This window comes from Balearica regulorum, chromosome 2, assembly GCF_011004875.1.
Source record: "Balearica regulorum gibbericeps isolate bBalReg1 chromosome 2, bBalReg1.pri, whole genome shotgun sequence".
Classification (NCBI taxonomy): domain Eukaryota; kingdom Metazoa; phylum Chordata; class Aves; order Gruiformes; family Gruidae; genus Balearica; species Balearica regulorum.
In genome coordinates this window covers 77690491-77711004 of record NC_046185.1, presented here as the reverse complement: position 1 = coordinate 77711004, position 20514 = coordinate 77690491, and the positions used below count along the sequence as shown (strand labels likewise).

The window sequence follows — 20514 nt, the reverse complement described above, 5'->3', positions numbered from 1 at the left end:
TTTTCCTACTTTTTTTTTTTCAAATATCTAAGCATAGGCATGCAAAATGACACCAACACTGTAGTGACAGAAAGACACCACACTCTGGAAAAAGACAAACGTGTGTTACATGTCCTTTTTTTCCTGTTGTTTGCATTCATTTTTATCCCAGAAAAGTAGAAACAAGTGCAGAATACATACTGTGGAGTAAAGCACCCTGAAGGCATTTATACAAACCCATCCCCTTATGTTCATTGCACTAAGCAAATGGAAAGATGAGATTCCTCAACGAATGCAAAACAAGAGGCAGAAACATAATCTCATCTTTTCTCAGTAAGCAGGGAAATCTCTCGTGGCATTCTCTAGTGCTGGAATTAATCAGCTACGGAATAATGCGTTCAGACTGCTTGGTGAGATGATTCTGAGTTAGAAAGCCCTTAAGAAGCCACTCTGCAAGTGGATGAAGGAAAGAAAAGACAATATGGGGCATGCTGTACACCAGTTCAAGGCTCTTTTTTGGAAGAATTGGCTCTGCCGTGTGAGGCAACCGGTGAGTTTTTGGAAATGATAAAGAAAGGAATATTTTAAATCGTCTTTTAATATCTGTTGGGAAGAGTGTATCTATCTGTCTTGATTTTCCTTTTTCACTGCATATTGTTAAAGATAGGCTGGCTGCAAGTGGTTCTTGTTTTGCTTTTTTTTGAAAACACAAGTAGAGAACAACAGTGTGTTTTAACTCTAAGATGGCTGAACACAGCAATGCTCCCGAATTTGCACACAAGATAGGAAATCTCACAAAAGTTTTGAAGAGCTACAGCTTATCTTTTAATTATCATTAGATAGTACCAGTGCTTGTAGCAGTGGTGAGGATGAAAATCAATCGCCTTCACATTACAGGTAATCGTTGGTAATGTAAGAAAGCTTGCGCAGTTGAGATCAAAATTAAGATATGGAGAATGCAAGGACTGTACATTAGCATTGTATATACTTCTAAATTTCCTTTCATGTCCACTCAACAGAGCCTAATGTAATCTTTCAAATTCCAATATGCAGAAGAATGTGACAGCTACATCAACATCAGTCAAAATTAAAATAATACTCAGATATGAGATGAGATATCATTGTTCACTTTCATTGTGATTGACATGATTTTTTAAATTTTAGATAGAAGGAAAAGAATTGTCTCAAGTGAGATAACATTTTTGTGGAAAAATGTGTCACTACAATTAATAGTTTCTCATTGATTTCCCTTGTCTGTGATGATCTGGGGATTTGCAATGAGGCATGTTGGCTGCTTCGGATAGGATTACCTCAATTAAACAAACATATAGGCTTTAATTTCAGTAATATTTCACTTAAAGATGTGATTTAGAGAGAGAATTTCTTCTCTAAATGATTTCAAGTGATGCTTTTTAATATGAAAGAGATTTTTTGGGGAGGGATACTGTTGGTTATATTCTTCTCCATTCCTGAACACTTCTGTAAGCTCCCTGTTCCTTGTACTTCAATTGGTGTGCATTGTGGCTTCTCAGTATCTCCCGTTCTCCTCCATGCTGACCTATTTCTCTTCTTGCTCTGTCTAATTTTCTCTTGCATGTATTTTTGAGGGACAAAAATCTTAATTCATTTAAGTTTTAAGTTCACCTTATTGGTACTATTCCGGAATAGAGAGCTCACTGAGATGCAGACTTCCTCAAACCGGGATTTACTGTGAATGACCCAAAGCAAATTTAATTCTGACTGTCCATAGCCAGGATCTGTGCTGGGGAATTTGCGAAAACTCCTTATGTTCTCATTGTGTGAACACTGAGCCATGACGGCACTCTGTTTGCAGTTACACAAGGAGAAATCCAGGGGGATCGTCCACCTATGCAAAGGGCAGGTCAGACCGTTGTGAATCTGGAGAGAGATGCATCTCCTGAAAGATCTGGTGTGCTTCAGCTCTGTATTATATCTGTAGAAGGTGATTGTCTTCTCATGGTTATTTATCAGCATTTAGGGCTAGAAGACAAGTGTGGTCTGTTGCACTAATGATATGTCATGAGTGTCATGTGGCATTAGTTGATATCACACAGTGAAGGGTAAAGGCGCTGTGAAAGATGCAAGTGTTCTGTAAAGAGTAGGTGTTCTGATTGAAATTCAGGCTGGCATCAGCACCTCATTAACATAGTTCCAAAGCAGCACAGTATAATATGTATGTTTGGACACTAGTTGGAGATTGAAATTGAAGTTGTATAGAAGATAGTTTCTCATTTCTTAGTTTTCAGAAGATTTTGCTTCTGAACTATAAATTCTGGAAGCTCAAGAGATACACACTGCCAGGCAACTGTATTACTTAAGTTTTCTATCACTGCATTTCTTAACTATTGTTTATGTAGTATTTATTACCATCCAAATTTGCAGATAGGTAAAAGATGAAACATGATTCCCAAATTCCCTTGTTCTGATGCTCCAATTTAGAGGAGAATTGGAATTATAATCATGTTGTGAAATTCTTGGAGTGTGTAGTTGCTAATACGGCTATTAGAAGACTACAGCAATGTGGACAATAGGATTAATTCTTAATATTCCTAGGTCCGCTGCGATTGCTATTATCAACATCCAGATGCCTGGTACTCTAACAAAGAACAGCATAAGCACATTAGACTGAGAAGTCTACATCTGATAAACCATTAATGCATACTGAAATTCTCGACATAAATGGAAAATGGGGAAATTATTTGTTTCCCCAAAACCTTCTAAACAACAGAAGTTATTCTAATAGGCCTATACTTGCTTGGCTCATTGGTACTCTCCAGTTGTGAATTTGACATATTTATTAAACTTTTAATTTTATAGATTTACCAAAATCATTGCTATTTACGCTATTCTTTAGGTGCAATGAGGTTTCTCATTTGAATGGCAACAACCAAGAAGAATGCAGCCCAGAATGAGAGTAACAATTGTTTACAACTTTTATCATTTCATTAGGTGTCTTTCTTCCCCAGTGCCAATGCTAGTGGCATTGAGCAATGTCCACTTTGATCCTTAGGTTTGTGCAAAACCCCAAATAAATATAGATAATTTGCCCATTTTAAAAAATGCTGCTGTTGTATTTTTGTATTTTAAGAATCTTTGGCTCATTTGTCCCAGATTTGGAATAATAACCCTTCCCTGCATGCCAGATTTTTGGATATTATGACTAAGCAAATTAATTTTGGAAGAGCTTAAACCAGAGGAGAGTTCTCAAATATAATTGTTCTGTACCTGGCATACCCTGCTATGTTACAACCTGTATGACTTTTCTAATCACAGAACATTCTCATATTTCTAGCCAGCTGACACTCAGTTATACCTGTAAATAGGTTATTTCTTCCCCTTTCTCTGTTTTGCTTTCTACATACTATCTGATAATCCAGCAGCAATTCTCTGTGAGTTGAACTCTTGAAGTTCAAAATATTTCTAAAATGTAATTTTAGAAAAATCCCAGGAACAGGCCAAAACCGATTAACTAAAGTCTACCTGAAATAAATGAACTTCCTTGACTGCATCCAAAGTTCATGGAAATCTACTAAAAGTTTTAGGCCAAGTGTTGTATCACACCCCAGGAAAGTTGCAAGAGTGGGCCTCTGTTGGCCTGCTATGGTATACCAAAGGGAGTGTCAATGGAGAAAATCAAAATAATTTCACAGGTATCTTAAATATAAATCATTGGTCCTTAATGCAGCCTAACAGGAGAAATGGTAAGAAAAAAGAAGGTCTACAATCAGGATATTTCTATATTTGTTTGGCTAAACTAATCTAGATTTTGAAGTCAGAAGCTTGCCTTATTCTGGACTGATGAGAAATTTGTTTCTCCATTAGCAGGGCTTTATTTTGTCTCAGTTAATGGGAAACACAGAATGTTTTCTGCTTTTCTGTTGTGATAAGCAAGTAGAATCTTTCAGATACCATAAGTCCTATAAAGCTGTTTGTACAAGCTCAGAAGCATCCCACAGTCCTAGTACCATGCTCTTCCTCAGTTTTAGTGATAATATAGTGTGGTATTTTTGATCGTAGGTCTACTTCTCTGGAGACATTTAATAAAATCCGTTCCATCCCTCTGCGAAAGCCTTTGTAATGATTAAAAGTCTTCAAGTTTATCCCTTCTCTGTAGCACAAATAAATCCCTCTTACCAACATATTTAATCCCCTGCATTTTTTGCTTGAAAACTTCTTACTAATTACAAATAATGTGTTAGATTTCATTGACCAAAGAGGTACTTCCACCAATAAGTGTCCCAATGAAATGTTGCTCCAAATTCACATAATTTTGAGTAAGGCCTAGATTTAGCTCTATACAATAAGACTAGTTTTTTGACTAACAGTTTGGATACTGGTGACTGAGCCAGTAGGTAAAACCATTCCTGTTCTTCCCACATCATGAGTCCTTGTTAAATATAACCAAGAACCTCAAGGCTTTTTTGTTGGTAGGTGACACCAGTGACTTGTTTTGGCCATTAATCCGGTTCTGGGCTTTAAGATGCAAACCTGCCTGGAATTAGATGTGGTGGCTCCTTACCATGGTTTATTTACATGGCTTTGTGGTTTGTGCTGGTGGTTGTACTGAAAGAGCAAAAAGCTGGCACAGTTACTTTAGTGCCCAGTGCTCACCAGTGTGGTTCTGGATATTGTACAATGGACTGGGAAGCTATTGAGCCAACTGCACATTCCATTTCTTTATTTATGCTTGACCTGCTTGCAAGAGGTAAAGGAAGTCCCTGGTAAAAGTCCAGTGCAGTAGGACAGACAGAGAACAGAAGAGCAGGCTTGAAATCAGAAGACTTTGGTTAGCCCACAAGTTCCCTAGAGATGATCCCCATAATGCAGAATCCCAGGTGGCTTCTCCAGCTTACAGAAAGATGAGTAGGAGCAAAGAAGGGCAGATGCTAGGCAGTTCTATCCTATCTAGAAGGCATTATCAAGTGAATACCTAAATAGACCTACAGCTCTGTTTACAGGCATCAGGGCCCTGAGGGCACTGATAAGTCTTAATGGCCCTGGCCAGCCTCACCTGGGCCCAGGGCTCCGCTGATGTGGGGCTTCTGAAGCCTTGGCTCTTACCTGAGAAGTCAGAGGAGCATCACTCTCCAGCTCAGCTCTTGTGTTTGGCCTCTGTCTTCCTGGCTTGACTGTGGTCCTGCCTCATCACTGTGACCTTGCCTGAGGATCAGGACTCCTGGTTGAAGCTGGTTGTGATGGTTGGACCTGCCCTGCTCACCTCGTGGGGCCCTGTGGGATGGGTCCCCAGCTGGCGAGACCGCTGCCTGGCTGGGAGGTGTTACCATGCATGGCTCCCCGTGCCTCAGGGAGCATGCTAGCCCTCGCTGTTCCCTGAAAATTTGAACACACTGGGTCTTGCTTTTTTTTTTTTTTTTAGTTGGCTCCTGTTGGGTTTGGAGTGTGTTCAGTTTAGATAAATGGCAATTTCCCTATGGTGTAATGGGTGTAATGGCAGCAGTCAGGGAAGGACAAGGAGATATGCTGTTGGGCAGGGTTGAGGACAGCAGGCTTCAGGGGGACACAAGGAGTTGCAGCAAGGTGCAGAATGCTGCTGGCTTCTTAGGAGGCTCAGGTATGGGAAGGCTGGATGTCACTGTCATCACGTTGTCAGAGTCACTGTGTTGACCAGAGGGAAATATCTACAAACAGTATAAATAGAAGAATTGAGTGAAAACTGCTTTTGTACTCTGAAAGCAGTGTATTTGGCAGTTATAAGGATTTTAAATAGAAGTCTTAATTACTATTTTGTTTTTAATGATCTTATTTTCCCTTAAGTAGTTGTAGAGGGGATTTTTTACTTTATTAAAAGATAGATGAATTTTAATGATTTTTTTTCCCAAATCCTGTTTTCTATAGTACTGACGATGTTTTGATTTCCCTTTTCAGGTCCTGTCTCTCACTGAAATACTCTGGCCATGCGTACTTTTCTTGATTCTGGCTGCAATCCGCTTCCAGGAGCCCCCAAAATACAAGGAAAACTGTACGGTTTTTTTCATCTGTGTTCTATTTTGGTTGTTTCTTCTTGTGGAAGTATTTAGGAAATACTAAAGATACCCTAGAAGGGGAAACTTAAATGTAGTGGAGTCAATGGAAAGAATCCTACAGTGGGATTCTGTCTTGTCTAGCTGTGAATCTGAGTAAGTCGTATGTGGATGGGAAAGAAATACAGAGGTTAAGGTCTGATTTGTTAGACCAGTTTTAGACATCTACTTTGGAGCAAGGTGAATTACTTGGGTTTTAGTTGTACTCCTTTCTTTCTATTGAGTAATGGAGCTTAGATGACTGGCTCAGAGGTAGATACTTATGCAGTAGATATTAACAGTTAGACAAGATGACTCTTACCCCTACCAACTTCCTGGGATTTAGAATGAACACTTTGTAAATAATAAATTCTTCCATTTCCATCAACACTTCAAAACTTGTTATGACTACCTCCACCTTACAAAGTTATTTTTGCTTTTATCTTGTCAAATGTTATTTTCATTCAGAAAAGAATGAGTTGTGATATAGTCTATTCAATTTATTATTCCGTTATTCACAGATGTCAATAAACTGGGGATAAACTGGCTTTAGCTACATTAGAAACCAATTTGGTAAAACAATTATAGATCTGTAGAGTGAAATATCTGGAGAGAATCTAGCCTGCACTGTATTTACCTTAGACTAGCTCTAGTCTGGACCAAGGATGCAATGTATGCTAATGGTTTGAGTACATTAAGCTCAGAGAGCTTTCTACAATGTGAACTGGAGCGTGCTAACAAACATAACTCATCTGCGAATGGCACTGGTCATTCACAACTCAAAATTCATTATTTTATACATCAGGTACAGTTCCTGAGGAATGAAGAATGGTTTGACTAACAGTGCAATTTCTAATGGTACGTGTCTCAAAAATATTGGCACCTGAATTTAAATAAAATTATGATTTTTAAATATCATGTACATGTAGTAAATTCCCCATTTCTCCATTTTTCAATTCTGAATATTCAGTAAGAGTGCTAGCCCAAATGGTAGCTTTCTTATGACCTTGTCATTTCTTTCCCTTAATTTTGATGTAATGGTTGCCAAAAGGTAATCCATGAAAAAGAAAAAGGGCAATGACCTTTCAAATATTTCTCAATTTTAGCTGTTTTAACCAGAGAAATGAAGTTAAATAGGAACCCTATAGCTATTCCTTATGTTTCAAAATAAGCAAAAAAGTTGCTTTGTATTTTGAAGTTTACATTCTCAGAACTATGGACACATATGGATAAATTCCAGAGATATGGAAAAGTTACTGTTTAGACAGTCTTGATGGATGTACATTCTGACATTACTGGATACCAGTTCCTTCATCTCATGAAAGTCTGGAGGAAAAAAGGAAATACTATTTTGTCAGGAAGTCTGTATTCTAATCTAGGTCACAAGTCATTTTGGGCAGAGAGGCTAGAAAGCATATGATGTTGCAATGGCATTACTATTGTGAAAATCAGCTTTTCAAAGACTGCTCTCAAGTGTTATACCCTGTTGTCATGGTCTGACATAGAAGTTATTAATTTTCTGTGGTGAATTACTTGTTCTCAAATGGGACACCTGCCATCAACACAACTTCATTGTTTGCAGGTGGCAAAGCCACGTTCTAGGAGAAGGAAACACAATGTGATGGTACAGGTTTGTAACTGCAATGTCATGGGTTTTAATTCAGCTGCTGCTTGGTTTTAGGTTACTTAGAAGCTCGGGATTTACCAAGTCAGGGCCTCTATCCTTTCATGAGGACCCTCTTCTGTAATGTTGGTTCAAGATGCAAGAATACGAGTTACACAACACAGAAAAACAACCGCTTACGGTAAGTTACACGAATTTGACAGAGCTGTCAGTATCATGGTGCATCTTTTTCAACAGAAAAGGTTCTTTCTGTCTTGCAGACAGGTAGAACAGGAGCTTTGTTACTCTATGCTAAAAGTTGCCTTCAGTGTCCTTATGAATGCAAAAGATGTAGGGCCTTAGTGATGCCTCTTCCTAACTTTTGTTTGCCTTTTGGCAAACATTTCATGCTGTTGTTAAATACTAAAAACTGTTTTGGGGGAAAATTGGAGAGGTACCTTGTGATATTCTTGCCCTTCACTGCTGACATGTGAAAGCATACTTTTATCACGTAACAAAAAATACATGGATTTAAACTTTGAAGAGTTTAGGAGCATACATGGTGGGAGAAATAAACATGGAAAAGCAAAACAAGGATAGCTCTTGAGTAAGACCCACAAAGAGCCAAAAAGGATTAGCAGAAGCTCTGTAATAAAAAGAGCTTGAAAAAGTAGTCTGTAAGTGGACCCTGTCACAGGTTCCCAGAATACAGAAGAAAAAAGATGAAGTTGAATTTGGGCATTTTCTTTAAGAAAGGTAGTAATTTCACCGATTTCAAAATATTGAAAACAATTGAGATGCAAAGACAATTGTGCAAATTGGCTGAAGGATGTAGTCATAAGCAATCTTTCAAAATATATAACAATAGAGTCAAATTAAGATGAGCTAATCAGAATATACGTGTGTATATACGTATGTTTATTCTTAGAAAATTGAGAATATTTACCATAAAAGATCTTAGAGGTTTGAGCCAGGTAAGTGTGCAAGACGATCAAGTTTTTATAGTTTATTCTTGTAGAAGTTTATAGGTAGCAATAAGTTTAGCACGCAGAAAGTTGGAAAGATTCAGTATCATGGTAATAGGCCATAATACTTATCATTTGATCTAGACAGTCTTGTTCTAGTTATTTTGTACATATGAAGAGCTGTTGATTGAGCAAAATAAATCTTTTTTATGGGCAAACACCTTCTGCATAAAGCAATAATTTGTTAGGAAAATTGAAATCTTAATAATTTAAGCCACAAATTATTATTAGTCCAGATCTAGTATTACACAAAATACTTATATATAGAAATAACAGTATTACAGTAACATCCCTAACCAAAATTTCTCCTAATAATAATAGTTAAAATTTTTACACAACCACTTAGTTTCTATTCCTTTCCCTGGGATTATGCTCACCTTTCCATTGCTAGTGTGGGTCATAAGGTCAGTGGCTGCAGTCTGGTAGCGTTGTTTTGGCAAGTCATGATCTGGAGCCCTTCACCTGGAGGAATGTGATGTTGATGGCTTCTTTTTCACTCTAGGGTGCACTTGGGGTCACTTATATTTGTTAATGTGCTTTTATACCTTGTTTGTTCTCCATTGGTCTGCATCTCTATTATACATCCGAATTTATGTGGTACATCTGAATGCATTTCATATCTTTTAGATATGTTAGTACCTGCTCTTTTTTCTTGATACTTATAAATTGGCCTTGTCTGGATGTAGTTCTACATTTTAACTGACCATTAGTGAGTGTTCACAGCTATGGGGTCCTCAGTACCAGCCCGTGTCCCATGTCTTATCATCCCAGACCTATACTCCAGTACAGTGCATCCTGTGTCCCCACTTCTTAAGGCCTCTACCATTACACTGGGCCCATGTTCCTCTGCACTGCTTTGCTATGTTAATCATAAATACGTCGTTTTGCATTGAATGGTCACTTGTTACTACTACCTGTTTAAAACTATGGTGGTATTACACCATGACAAGTAAAAGTAAAGCAAATAGCCATCTGACCGGAAAAAAAAAAAAAAAAATTAATACTAAACCAAGTAAAAAACCAGAACTGCAGCACATTAAGACAAGGTCAGACAATGCAAAAGTGGCAAGCCTCTGAGCCATGGTCTTGCAAACTCCATACAAAACCTGTAGCCTGTTACTTGCAATGGCAATGCTATATTACTGGGTTATAGAGTTACAATAGCTGTTGGTCTTTTTAAAAATTGTTTCCTAAAAGTATAATTTTAATTTATATCACTAGTCTAGATGCCATCTAAGTGTATTGAACCTCTAGAAACTATGAACTATGTTGACTGCTCTGCATGATTATTTACACTGTTTTGACTGAACTGCCCAAATTATGTTTTGGCTCAAAAGAAAAGCAGGAGAAAGTTTCCTGGAGGCAGTCTTAGAGCTACTTAAGAATTGGGGAAATTATTTGGTGGCTTTCAATTTTTCAAATGAAAAATAGAATGCATGCATGTATGGATATTTATGCACTCGATAGGCTACAGTGAGTAGCATATAGCCTAGGTAAGGAAAAGGGGTAAAAAGGTAGGATGAAGTTCATTCTGAGGTCAATCTATTCCAGCAGGTCCATCAGTATAAATTAAATCAACCTCAGGGCTGCACTGACTTATGCTGGCTGCCAACAGCCTTAGGAATACAGACTGTCAGCTTGATCAGCCAAACATAACTGAATCCTACAATGTCACTGTGTTGACTGGAGAGAAGGAGTGGCATAGGAACAGTAATACCAGTTATCTTCCCTTTGAGGATTTGTATCAGACCATAGGTGGTTCTTTATAATAATTTTTCAGGGACATTTTTACATCAGTGTTGTGTTTATTAAGGGTAAATCAAAGACTGCATAGTTTGCATGGACATTTAACCCATTTGTTTTCTTAGTATGTACCACGTTGGTGCTATCAGTTTGCAATATAGTTGTTGCTTTTTGGAAAAATTAGTCCTATGATTTATATTGGAACCTCCATGATGAAAGCCACAAATGACCCAAATAACTATTTGTCAGTGAGCAGCATGAGCAGGGCTGCTTCACAAGGAGGGCTGAGCCAGGGGTTGAAGTCATCCTGTTGCAGTCCCCCCAGGAAACAGGCTTCCAACATGGTGAGAAGATGAGCCAGGTGAAGGCTACAACTACCTCTTTAACTTTGATTTGCAGCAAAATCTGCCACCTCCTCTGATGCCGCGGAAAGCATCCATTTTTCAACAGCTCCAAGGCTTTGCTCCTTGCTCCTCTCCAGCCACTGCAAAAGCTGCTGGCTTGCAGGTCTCTGATGTGATTCCCTAGCTTGTTACACCCAGCAGTATCTCAGAGCAGAGGAGTAAGGAAATACTTAGGAAGTATATTTAGGAGCTCCCATGGCAAAGGACATTTTTCCCTGCTCTTTCTAGTACATTTCACCCCTCACGTCATCTTAATAGAGCACAGAGTAAAATTGAGAGCATGTAAATGAGATAAAAACCATGCAGCACAGTGTCCTATGGCCTTACACCCACGGCCACAAATGAGAGTACATGTGCATGGAAACATAATGTATTCCCAGTACTCTTAATTCTACCTAGATTCCTCCTAGATCTATGTTTGTTAGACTGCTCAATACCTAAAAGAAAATTAAACTTGAGTTTTCTCGGACTTTGAACTGCAAAGATCATGAAAACAAGACTCTAAAATGTTATTTCTAAGCACATTAGTTTATTTCTCTTTATTTAGTTACAAGTAGTAGCAGCCTGAACAGCCTCACTCTGCGGTATGACAGAGCCCCAGGTCTGTCTCTGGCATCTTCTCCCGGATGGACCCCTCGGTTCCATGTGGTAGCTCTGTCTCCTTTGGCACCTGACTGGACGCCTGGGGTCATGCTGCCATGTTGGGGCTGTTGTCCCAGTTGTCCCCCTGGCTCTGCCTGCTGGTGAGAATCCTGGGGGACAGTGCCCCATCAGTGAGGACATGGCCTCCTCCAGGGTCGCCTCATCTCCTAGCTTGGGCCCCCCTCCGGGAGCAGCCCCACTCACACTGATCCCTTTCTTGTATACTAATTTTATTGACACCTGGGCCTCTGTGTCTCTCTACTAGAGTAGCATCAGAAGAACTTACGTATGAGATCAGGTGTGGAAAAACAAAATCAAGGAAGGTCCAAGCAACAATGATAGCATTTGCATAAGAATTGCATAGAGGGTCAATTTTTCTTTAATGATGTGTACCTTCAGATGAAAAAAAATAATTCTGCAAGATAGCTGTACGTCTACAGCAACTTATTGGAGTAGTAACCCTATGTGGTCTGGGCCAGCTTTTGTAGTCCTGTGCTATGTAGTTGGAAAACAGAAACCTAAGCAATTTTTATGATGTTGCTTATAGATTGTCAGAGAGTTGGGGAAAAAAGAAATTTTAAACATGAGTTTTGTCCATTTTATAGCCAAATAAGAACAATGCTTTTTTTGTTCTTTGTATTTTTTGGTCCATTACATTTTAGAAGGGTTATAATAGCACACAACGTGGAGGGGAAAGATCTTTCCTTTCTGTTGCAGACATGCAGTAAGCTATTTTCCAGCGTGTGTATTGGTATTGATGGAGATGTTATGTCTCCAGGCTGTCCTGAGATGGCGCAGAACAGGAGCCAGCACAGCTGGGGCTTTGCAATTTTGGAGAGAAATTTTTAGTATGGTGACAGAGGTGAGCTTGAGACAGGAGTTTGCTAAGAGGCTTATGAAAATCACGAGTCTAAATGGCATTGCACATCATAGCTGAGATCTCAGAAGAGCTCTGAAACGTTCTTATTGTTATCCTGAGTAACTGGGCAATTTGGACAGAATTAGCATTTCTGAGTCATGACTTTAGGAATGTCAGTTGCTTTTAAATGCTCAAAGAGATGCGGAGTCTTTTTGCTCTTTTGCAGTGTTTTATCATGGTCAAAACTTGTATGAATATATGTCTTTGGTTTCTGTCCTCATGCACGTATTTCTGGAAATGCACAATTAAGGGAGGAGTTACCATGGATGGTAATGAAATGAGATTATATATATATACACACCCCCCCCCCCCCTTCTCCTAACACCCCAGTTCTAATTATGTCCTCTCCTGCAAATAACTGGCTTCTTCCTTTTGTCCTTTTTGTCATCCCTTGCTTCTTCGCTTTATTGTCCCTAGCAACTGCTGCTGTTGACTTCCTTTACACATACACAGGTAAGGTAATGTCGTCATCTGCCCCAGAAAGCACACACTGAAGGCTCTTTAGAAGAATGTCAACAAAAATACTTAATTGTTGTACTGCTACACTGTCTGAAAATTGCTTATCTTGACTGTTCCTGCAGCTGGGTTTGAAGTCGAGCTTCTTTTTGTCAAGCTGGTGGCATCTTCCTGCAATTTTGTGTAACTTATACTGAATTAAGGAACTAGTAGTATCTCATAGCATTCTTATTAGGAGATAAATATGGCCCCCTATTACCATGTATATATATAAAATATATAAAATATATAAAATCCTTTAAAACTTAGCATGGATATTCAGCAAATGGAACCTGTGAAATATTTTAATCTGTTTCATAAAACTGAGCCTGATAATTAATATCATGCCTGCTGCCGTTTCCTCTTCCAAAGGAGGTTGCACTCAGCTCCAAGCCAGAGGACGGGCTGTGGCAATGATGGCAAAAGTGGGGCATGAATGGCAGCTGGCTGACATCACTTCTGCCCTGGAAATCCCCATAAAGCTAATAGGTCAGAAACAGCACGTCTGAACGGGTGCTCTTGTCCTGCTGAGAGGATTGTGCTTGGGAGAGTGGCACTTCTGCATTTTTTCAGGTTGCACTTGCCACCTTCTGTAATAGCTGGGCCTTATGCCTGGTTTTTGGTCCTTCTTCCATCCCCTAAATATCTGCATCCTGCTACTGTTTCCCAGTTCCCCCTCCAGTTTTACCATGGACTTGCTTTTCCCTGAGCTTCTCCCTGGAGCTCTCCAGAGCCACCACGCTCCAAGCACTGACAGCTATTTTCTTTAATGTTTCTAGTCTGTGTATCTTCCCCAATCCTGTCTTGTCTGTGTCCCGTGCCATGTCCCCCCACCCCATGTACTCCATGGGACCCTTTGCAGGACAGTGGCTTGTCTCCCCAGCCCTCAAGCCTGGAGACACTGAAGGGACAGCCCAGCTGAGCTCGCTGTCCTGCTTGGGCAAGGGGAAGAGCAGGAGGACAAACCAGGCTGCTGCTCCTGCCTCACACAGCACCTGGGGCAGCACTACCTGAAGCCTTTTGCCCAACTTCTTAGTTCAAAGGAAGCTTTACAGCTATCAATGAAGCATTTTGAAACTAAGTGATGAAGGGCAGACAGCACTTTTGTTCGTTCGAGTTGGGGGCGGGGGTGGGGGGGGGAATTCAGTTTTCCTCTTGTTTGAAAAATCTATTGTTAAACAGACCCTACTTATCTCTTACATTTGCGACCTACCTGCTCTGAGAACCTCTCGCTGCTCTGCTTGTGAATAGTTTCTGGGCTGGGGTTACTCACAAGAGATTCACATTAACAGAAGTGATTAATGTTCACACAATTCAGCCTGTGTTACTGGGTGTGCTTCTGCTATATGTAGAGAAAGTATCTGTAGCACATAAAACTGGGTTCCAAGAGAGTGGGTTTTTTTGTTCCCCTGCTCTTTATCAACCCAAGCTTTGTGGATCTGAGGTGCAGCAGAGTCGGTGACCGGAGTAGAGGGGGTTATAACTCCTCCGTCACTGTCATCTGTGCAACCTGCTGCTGGCAGGGAGGCTGGGCAGCACCAGCAGCCCTGGCGCCAGCGTTGAGCCCAGCTGTATGCTCCCACATGAGTAAAAGTGTCCTTTTTCCCCAAAGCATGATTGTTTGCAACGCTTCTAAAACAAGGAGGTTTGTGTGTGGGGATGCAAGGCTTACGTCTAGCTTGGAGGGAAGACAACGTGGGTTGAAATGCTGCCTTTATGCCCCACTTCTCTGAATACTTGTGATTATTTTAAGTGACCTTGTTTTGTGAGTTTGGTTGTCAATTTAAAGTTTAGTAAGTATTTTGGAAAAAAAAAAAATCAATGGAAAATCCTGTGGAAACTGAGATACAGTATTGTTTTTTTTAAAGTTCTGGCTGGATTTGTGTTTTAACCGATGTGATGGTGGTTATTCTGGTCAAGTGCTGGCCACTTGTTCATGCTCAAAAAGCACAGCGTTAGAAAGTTTTCAGTATGTAGTTAGTGTTCCTGTTCTTTGCCAAACACCAGTGTTTCTAACTGTCTGAAATTTCAGGCAGTAGGTGTGTTAGTAATATCGGAATTTACGTGGTAGTTTTCAAAAGCAATAGCTAAAGTGCAGCTATTAATCACCATAAAAGCTGCCCTCTGAACAGCAGAAACCTGCTTTTTAAAACTCCATTTCAAAGGGAAAAAAAATGTGGTGAGGAATTGTTCTGCCTTTAATCCATTAAAGTTTGAGGCTGGTGAAAGAGTTTTCCAAAACCCTACTGGCTGTCAGCCAAGTTGGGATCAAAATAATCTGCACTGGAACAATCAAGAGCTTGATTGTTTTAAGATTGATTTTTCTTTTCATACCTTAGTCTAAAGTTGCAGAGGGCTCTGCAGGTGTCTGAACAAAGGAGGGTCAGGGAGGGAGGGAGAGAGAAATGAGAGAATCAGAAAGCAGTGGCTGATGTTTTTCGGTTCGGTTTGTGAATTTCTCTCATCAGTTTTTTTTTCTTCACCAGTAAATAAGAATTGTGCTGAAACCTAGTATTCACATACAAGTTTGACAAGAAAGGAATGTAACTCTTTATTATGTTTTTGTAAGTTGGACTTACGTGACTTAACTGTGCTTCTAATGAAAAATAGCTATATCTTTGCTACATAGGTTTTCACCCTAAGATAATTTGAACTTCCTATAAGATAAACCAGAATTCAACTGCCTAGTAAAAGATGATTATTCCTGACTAAATATGATTATTCCATGTTTATGGTGCCTTGGGAGAGTCTAAGTTATTTTTGTCCTGTATAGGGATGTTTTAATGACTCTTTGACTTCTGATTTCATCCTGAAAGTATTGTTAGAAAATTGTTGTGATATTGAGTAGCCACCAGGTGGTGGTATGATAGAGGTAATAGAGATAACATGTATCAGGGGTTTAACTGTAAGCTAAAATCAGGGGAAAACCAATAATGATAATAGGATACTATTTTTATAGGTTGTTGCATGTATTTGAAAAAACAAGCTGTCATATCCCAAATACAAACTGTATAGGTTTTCTGAACAACAGACCCTTCTTGCACGTTGAGTCGGCATAAGGCAAAAATATGTACCCAGAGACACCATTCTTCTTGCTGTTCAAGTAGAAGGGTACCTTGAGGAGCACATCATCTGGGATCAGCATATGTTTGTTAGTATGGACACTTCTTTGTTAAGGTGGTGGAATTGTTATCATAGTTCTGTTGCTTAGTAAACTTGCTAAAGACAAAGCACCAACTTTCTTCAGGGCCCAGAAAGGGGGACTTACCTGTACTTCATCTGGTGACATTGACCAGCTTACCTGTTCTGGTTGCCACATGTTGCCTTAGATGCAATAGGAAAGCCTGAACTTCAGGGTACAAGCCATCAACGAACCATCACCTGGACTCATGATAAACCAGGGAAGAAATGTTGAGTGTGTTCAGAAACATCACAGATGTCTTTGGATGTGTCTGCCTCTGGCTGCTGCCAGAACTGAGTTACTGGCATAGGTCAGCTGCTCCAGCTCAGCAATTTTTCATTGCCCTCTTTCCTGAGGTTTTGAGGCTCAGTGCTGCAACTTGCACGCTAATGAACTAAATAAGTTGTGTAAATGCGTAATAGTTTAAAAAGAACAAAACCAAAACACAGAATACTGTTGTGAGTATATACACATTATTCAGCTACTTGCTTCCAGTTTGTAATTACCTCCCCTGTCCATTTCTTTCTGTGAAAAAAGTACTTCAGGCATCCAAAGTGGTCCAGAGAGCTTCACAGGACCTGATCTAAAGTTCATGAAAAAGCTGGAAGAACTTGCAAGGGGATTTATTGAGACAACAGAGAAAACCGTGGCTTTAGAAAAACTATGGGAGGAAAACTCAAAGTTCTCAGGTAAGCTGTGATCTTTCTAACAATGAATTGCTTTGTCTATCAGGTAGTGATAATCAAACAAAGGAATACAAACAAAAATTTTAGCTGATCTGAAAAAAAGCCACTTTTGTGATTACAGTGGCCATCATAAAATTTTCAGAAAAACAGCTTTCTAAAACTGTGCCCTTGCTTTACTGCTTGATAGTTAATAAAATACTGTGAGGGGAAAGGTTTCAAGGTAAGGATTAATAATCTAAGTACATGGTTACTTGGTCTAACCTGTCTTCAAAAGTAGCTTATCAGGATTTAAGTCTTTCTTCCCAGGTTTTTCTGTTGTACTAGAAAGTACAGGGATGGAAAACCTCAGTAGCTCACACCTGGTGACCTTTAGGCAAACAAGCCAGCCTCACACTAAAAGAGTAAGACTGGAAACACCAAGTTCTGATGCTTCCACTCTGTTCCCACCCATACTGTGCAGCCTTGCTGCTGTAGCAGGTCGACATTTAAGACCTACTACTACCCTGCCTTTCTGGCTGAGTTTTCACGCAGAAAGATTTAGGTGAAACACTCATTTTCATGCCTGGCTGGCTGGGAGCTAGTATATGTTCATCTGGCATTGACATGATGATTTTGCCTTACTGAAAAGTGAATAGTAAGCAATTTCTTTTTAATTGTTTTTGTGATAATAGTAAAAGTATTGGAAAGCATAGAAAATCAAGTGGATCACTATCTTTCTAGGGTATTAGTTGTTTAACGTACCTTTACTCCTGTAGAAATGCCCTTTGTGTACTACTTGCCATTGCTCATCAAATTGATTCTTCTGAAGTTAATAATGCCTCTCTGTAAAGGAAAATATTTGATTTTACAGGGCTCCATAACATCACCACTTTTCTTACTGTAAGTATTTTTACATTCTATTTCTGAATTACAGTTCTGGATTTTGAGGCATCTTTATTATAATGGTTAGAAATTTGTATCCTGTCAAGTTTTAGTAAACTATCTTTAAAGAAAATTGGTATGTTGTTGAAGGAAAAAACAACGTCTGTAAATCTGATAGAGGTTCAGTGGTTTCTAGATTACTGATTTAAACCAGTCTAGGCTGTTAGTAGCTAAAATTCACAGCTATTTGAAGGCTAATTTTTCATTAGGAGCAATTTAAAAGTGCATCTGCCAGACCTTGTGTAATTGTATAAAATCATACCACAAAATGTCTTGCAAGGAACTCTTATCCTAATATGTACTTACTATTAAAAACAACAAACAAAACCAAAACCCCCAACCCCCTCCAAAAACAACTGAAAACTTAAAGGACTGCAATGAGATTGAAACGATGGGGGTTTTGCTTGGATGAGATTACGTTGAATTCAGATTTGTGATCCAGTAAATATGGCAAGCAGACTGAAATGGGGGTGAAGGAAGGCAGATTTGCAAGATGTAGCATAATTCCTTCCAGAATCAATTTGGCAGTTTACATAAAATGACTTTGATCTTTGTTCTGTGCCAGTCTTTCACCCTTCCAATCTCAAAAAAAAAAAAAAAAAAAAAAAAAAAAAAAAAAGAAAAAAAGAAAAAGGCTGAATGGGCACAGTAGTGGATCTCTGTTACTGTCAATTTTATACATTTCACAGATCACTGATTTCACTTTAAAAATCTTTTAAAATGCATTTTTTCCATATGTGATTGGTTGTAAGCGCTACTTCATGAAACCTAGATTTCCAATTTATAACTTGAAATTAGATGGCATTTTTGTAGTAACACTTTTAAATTGTTCATGAGATACTTGATTGAAAGGAGCTGTATCAATATAAAATTTCATTTCTGGAATGGAATATAAATAGAAATAATGTATTTATCAACATTAAGAACATATTTAGTTGAAAGTAGCCTATCATTGTTAGTAACAGAGCTTGTATACACAAGCTGCTTTTTGTATAAACCATGCTCGTGTAACCATTATCTCAAAGAGCCCTAGTGAAACATTAATTTAGAGAAACAAAGACTGCACAATAAACAAGTATGATAGATCCTATGTTTTGCGTAGGCATCTGATAGTGTAGTCCTGTAAAAGAAGTGGTTTCACCCCAGTCCATCTTTAAAAAGCTATTCTTATCAATTATTATTTGACACCCCCACCCCCAGCTGGTGAATTGTGGTGAATTACCAAAACTAGAGGCACGTTTCTATCTTAAAATTCATACGGGGCAGGGGTAGCTGAAGTAACATGCACCCGCTTATTTTTTTTCTATTAATGGAAGTGTTGCATATAAATGTGTTTTCTTCACATAAAGATGGATTTGAATGAAGTGGAGGAAATAATTTCTAGAGCAGAAAACCTGTACAAGCAACCATACTTCTGGAACCTTCTGCATTCACTCCCTCGCCTTGAATCGAACAGCTTTTATACAGAAGACGGGTTTGATGCTGTGGCACAGTTTCTAAAAGTTATTCAAAAGTAAGTAATTTTACATGCTTGAAAGTGCTCTGTTTTAATATTTTACCTGCAATCTTGTTCTTCTTACTGGCTATTCAATAAAATAAGCATCCTTATCAGTGTAAGAAGCTGAAATTTTCTTCTGTTTACCAGATTCTGCTTTTATAGAGATGTGGTAGGAGTTTTCACCTAATCTGATTTCTTCGTAACTGTATTTTTCATCTCTCGGCTCAGCAGAGATTCCCTAGGAGTGTCCAAAAAGTAGATTAATCTTAGCAATGGTTGAAATTAGCCCATCACATAACATGGCTTTGAACTTTGTAATGTGCTTTGGGACTCTTTAAAAGAATATTTACATATGAATATAAGAAAAATCATAGTTTGGATTCTAATCAACTTAATATGTGAAGAGGAGACTCAGATATTTACACTCGGGTTTTGTTTTTTCAAAGGCTTTGCTGCCCTTCAATGACTAAATTGGCCATAATTAATGCAATTTGGAAAATGAACCACAAAAATCAATGCACACTTCTTGACTGACTTTGTATTACTAACAAACATTTCTAGAGGTCCTAGCTCAGGCAGAATTTAGTCAGCAGAAAGGATCGTAGATTTACAACTTCTCCCACTTCCTGGGCTGTACCATCTTTGCTGTGTCTCTCAGAGGTACTTAACAGAAATTTTTCACAACTACTTGACAAAGTTGAATAGTGTTGGGGGGGTTTTTTGTTTGGTGGTTTTTTGGTTTGGTTTTTTTTTTTTTTTTTTTTCCTTCTTTCCTCTTCTCACATATGTTGGAAACTTGTGATCCATTCTAACAAAACTGGATTCTTATTTTCATAATAACAAAGGAACACTATAGTAAATAACTAGTAAATCTGTTGTAAACTTTAAGCAGTAAATTACAGCTACACTAACAAGGAAGTTTGTTTCACAGCTAAAGTGACTAAGACTGGGACTTGTAAGAAATTGAATAGATATATTTTTATCAATGCATTCTCTAATGTGCTTTGTTTAATTTATTGGGAGAATAAGTTTTCTGTTGCTTTAAAGGTACTTTTTTTTTTCTCTGCAGATTGGGTGGAAGTAAAATTTAAGTATTCTGCATCCATCTTGCCTTGTTGCAGGGATAGCTGGAAGAACTCTTGTGGTGGTTTTGCTTTCATTTTTACTCTTTAATTCTTTCTCTCTCTCTCTCTCTCTTTTTTTTTTTTTTTTTTTTTTTTTAAGAGGTCATTGGTCCTCTTAGGAGACATTTCCTTAATGAAAACTCTCACTGTAAAATCTCAACTTGTGGTTTTGTGGTTGGTTTGTTCATTTGTTTTTTCCACATGAAATGTCTAATTTGATAAAACATCAGTTTTTCAACAATAAAGAAAGTAT

At 38.7% G+C, this 20514-nt stretch overlaps 1 protein-coding gene and 1 long non-coding RNA gene across 2 annotated transcripts in view; one reads left to right on the top strand and one right to left on the bottom strand.

Moving 5' to 3' along the window:
* Positions 1-20514, top strand: part of ABCA13 (ATP binding cassette subfamily A member 13) — a 199001-nt gene that overhangs the window by 2234 nt on the left and 176253 nt on the right. The window contains 6 exon segments of the mRNA XM_075744780.1: positions 152-529; positions 5887-5980; positions 7702-7825; positions 16570-16721; positions 17569-17597; positions 18989-19152. Coding sequence (XP_075600895.1) covers positions 440-529; positions 5887-5980; positions 7702-7825; positions 16570-16721; positions 17569-17597; positions 18989-19152 — 653 coding nt within the window. The 5' untranslated portion in view covers positions 152-439.
* Positions 1-20514, bottom strand: part of LOC142600431 (uncharacterized) — a 761935-nt gene that overhangs the window by 719139 nt on the left and 22282 nt on the right. The gene's annotated exons all lie outside the window — the stretch shown is intronic.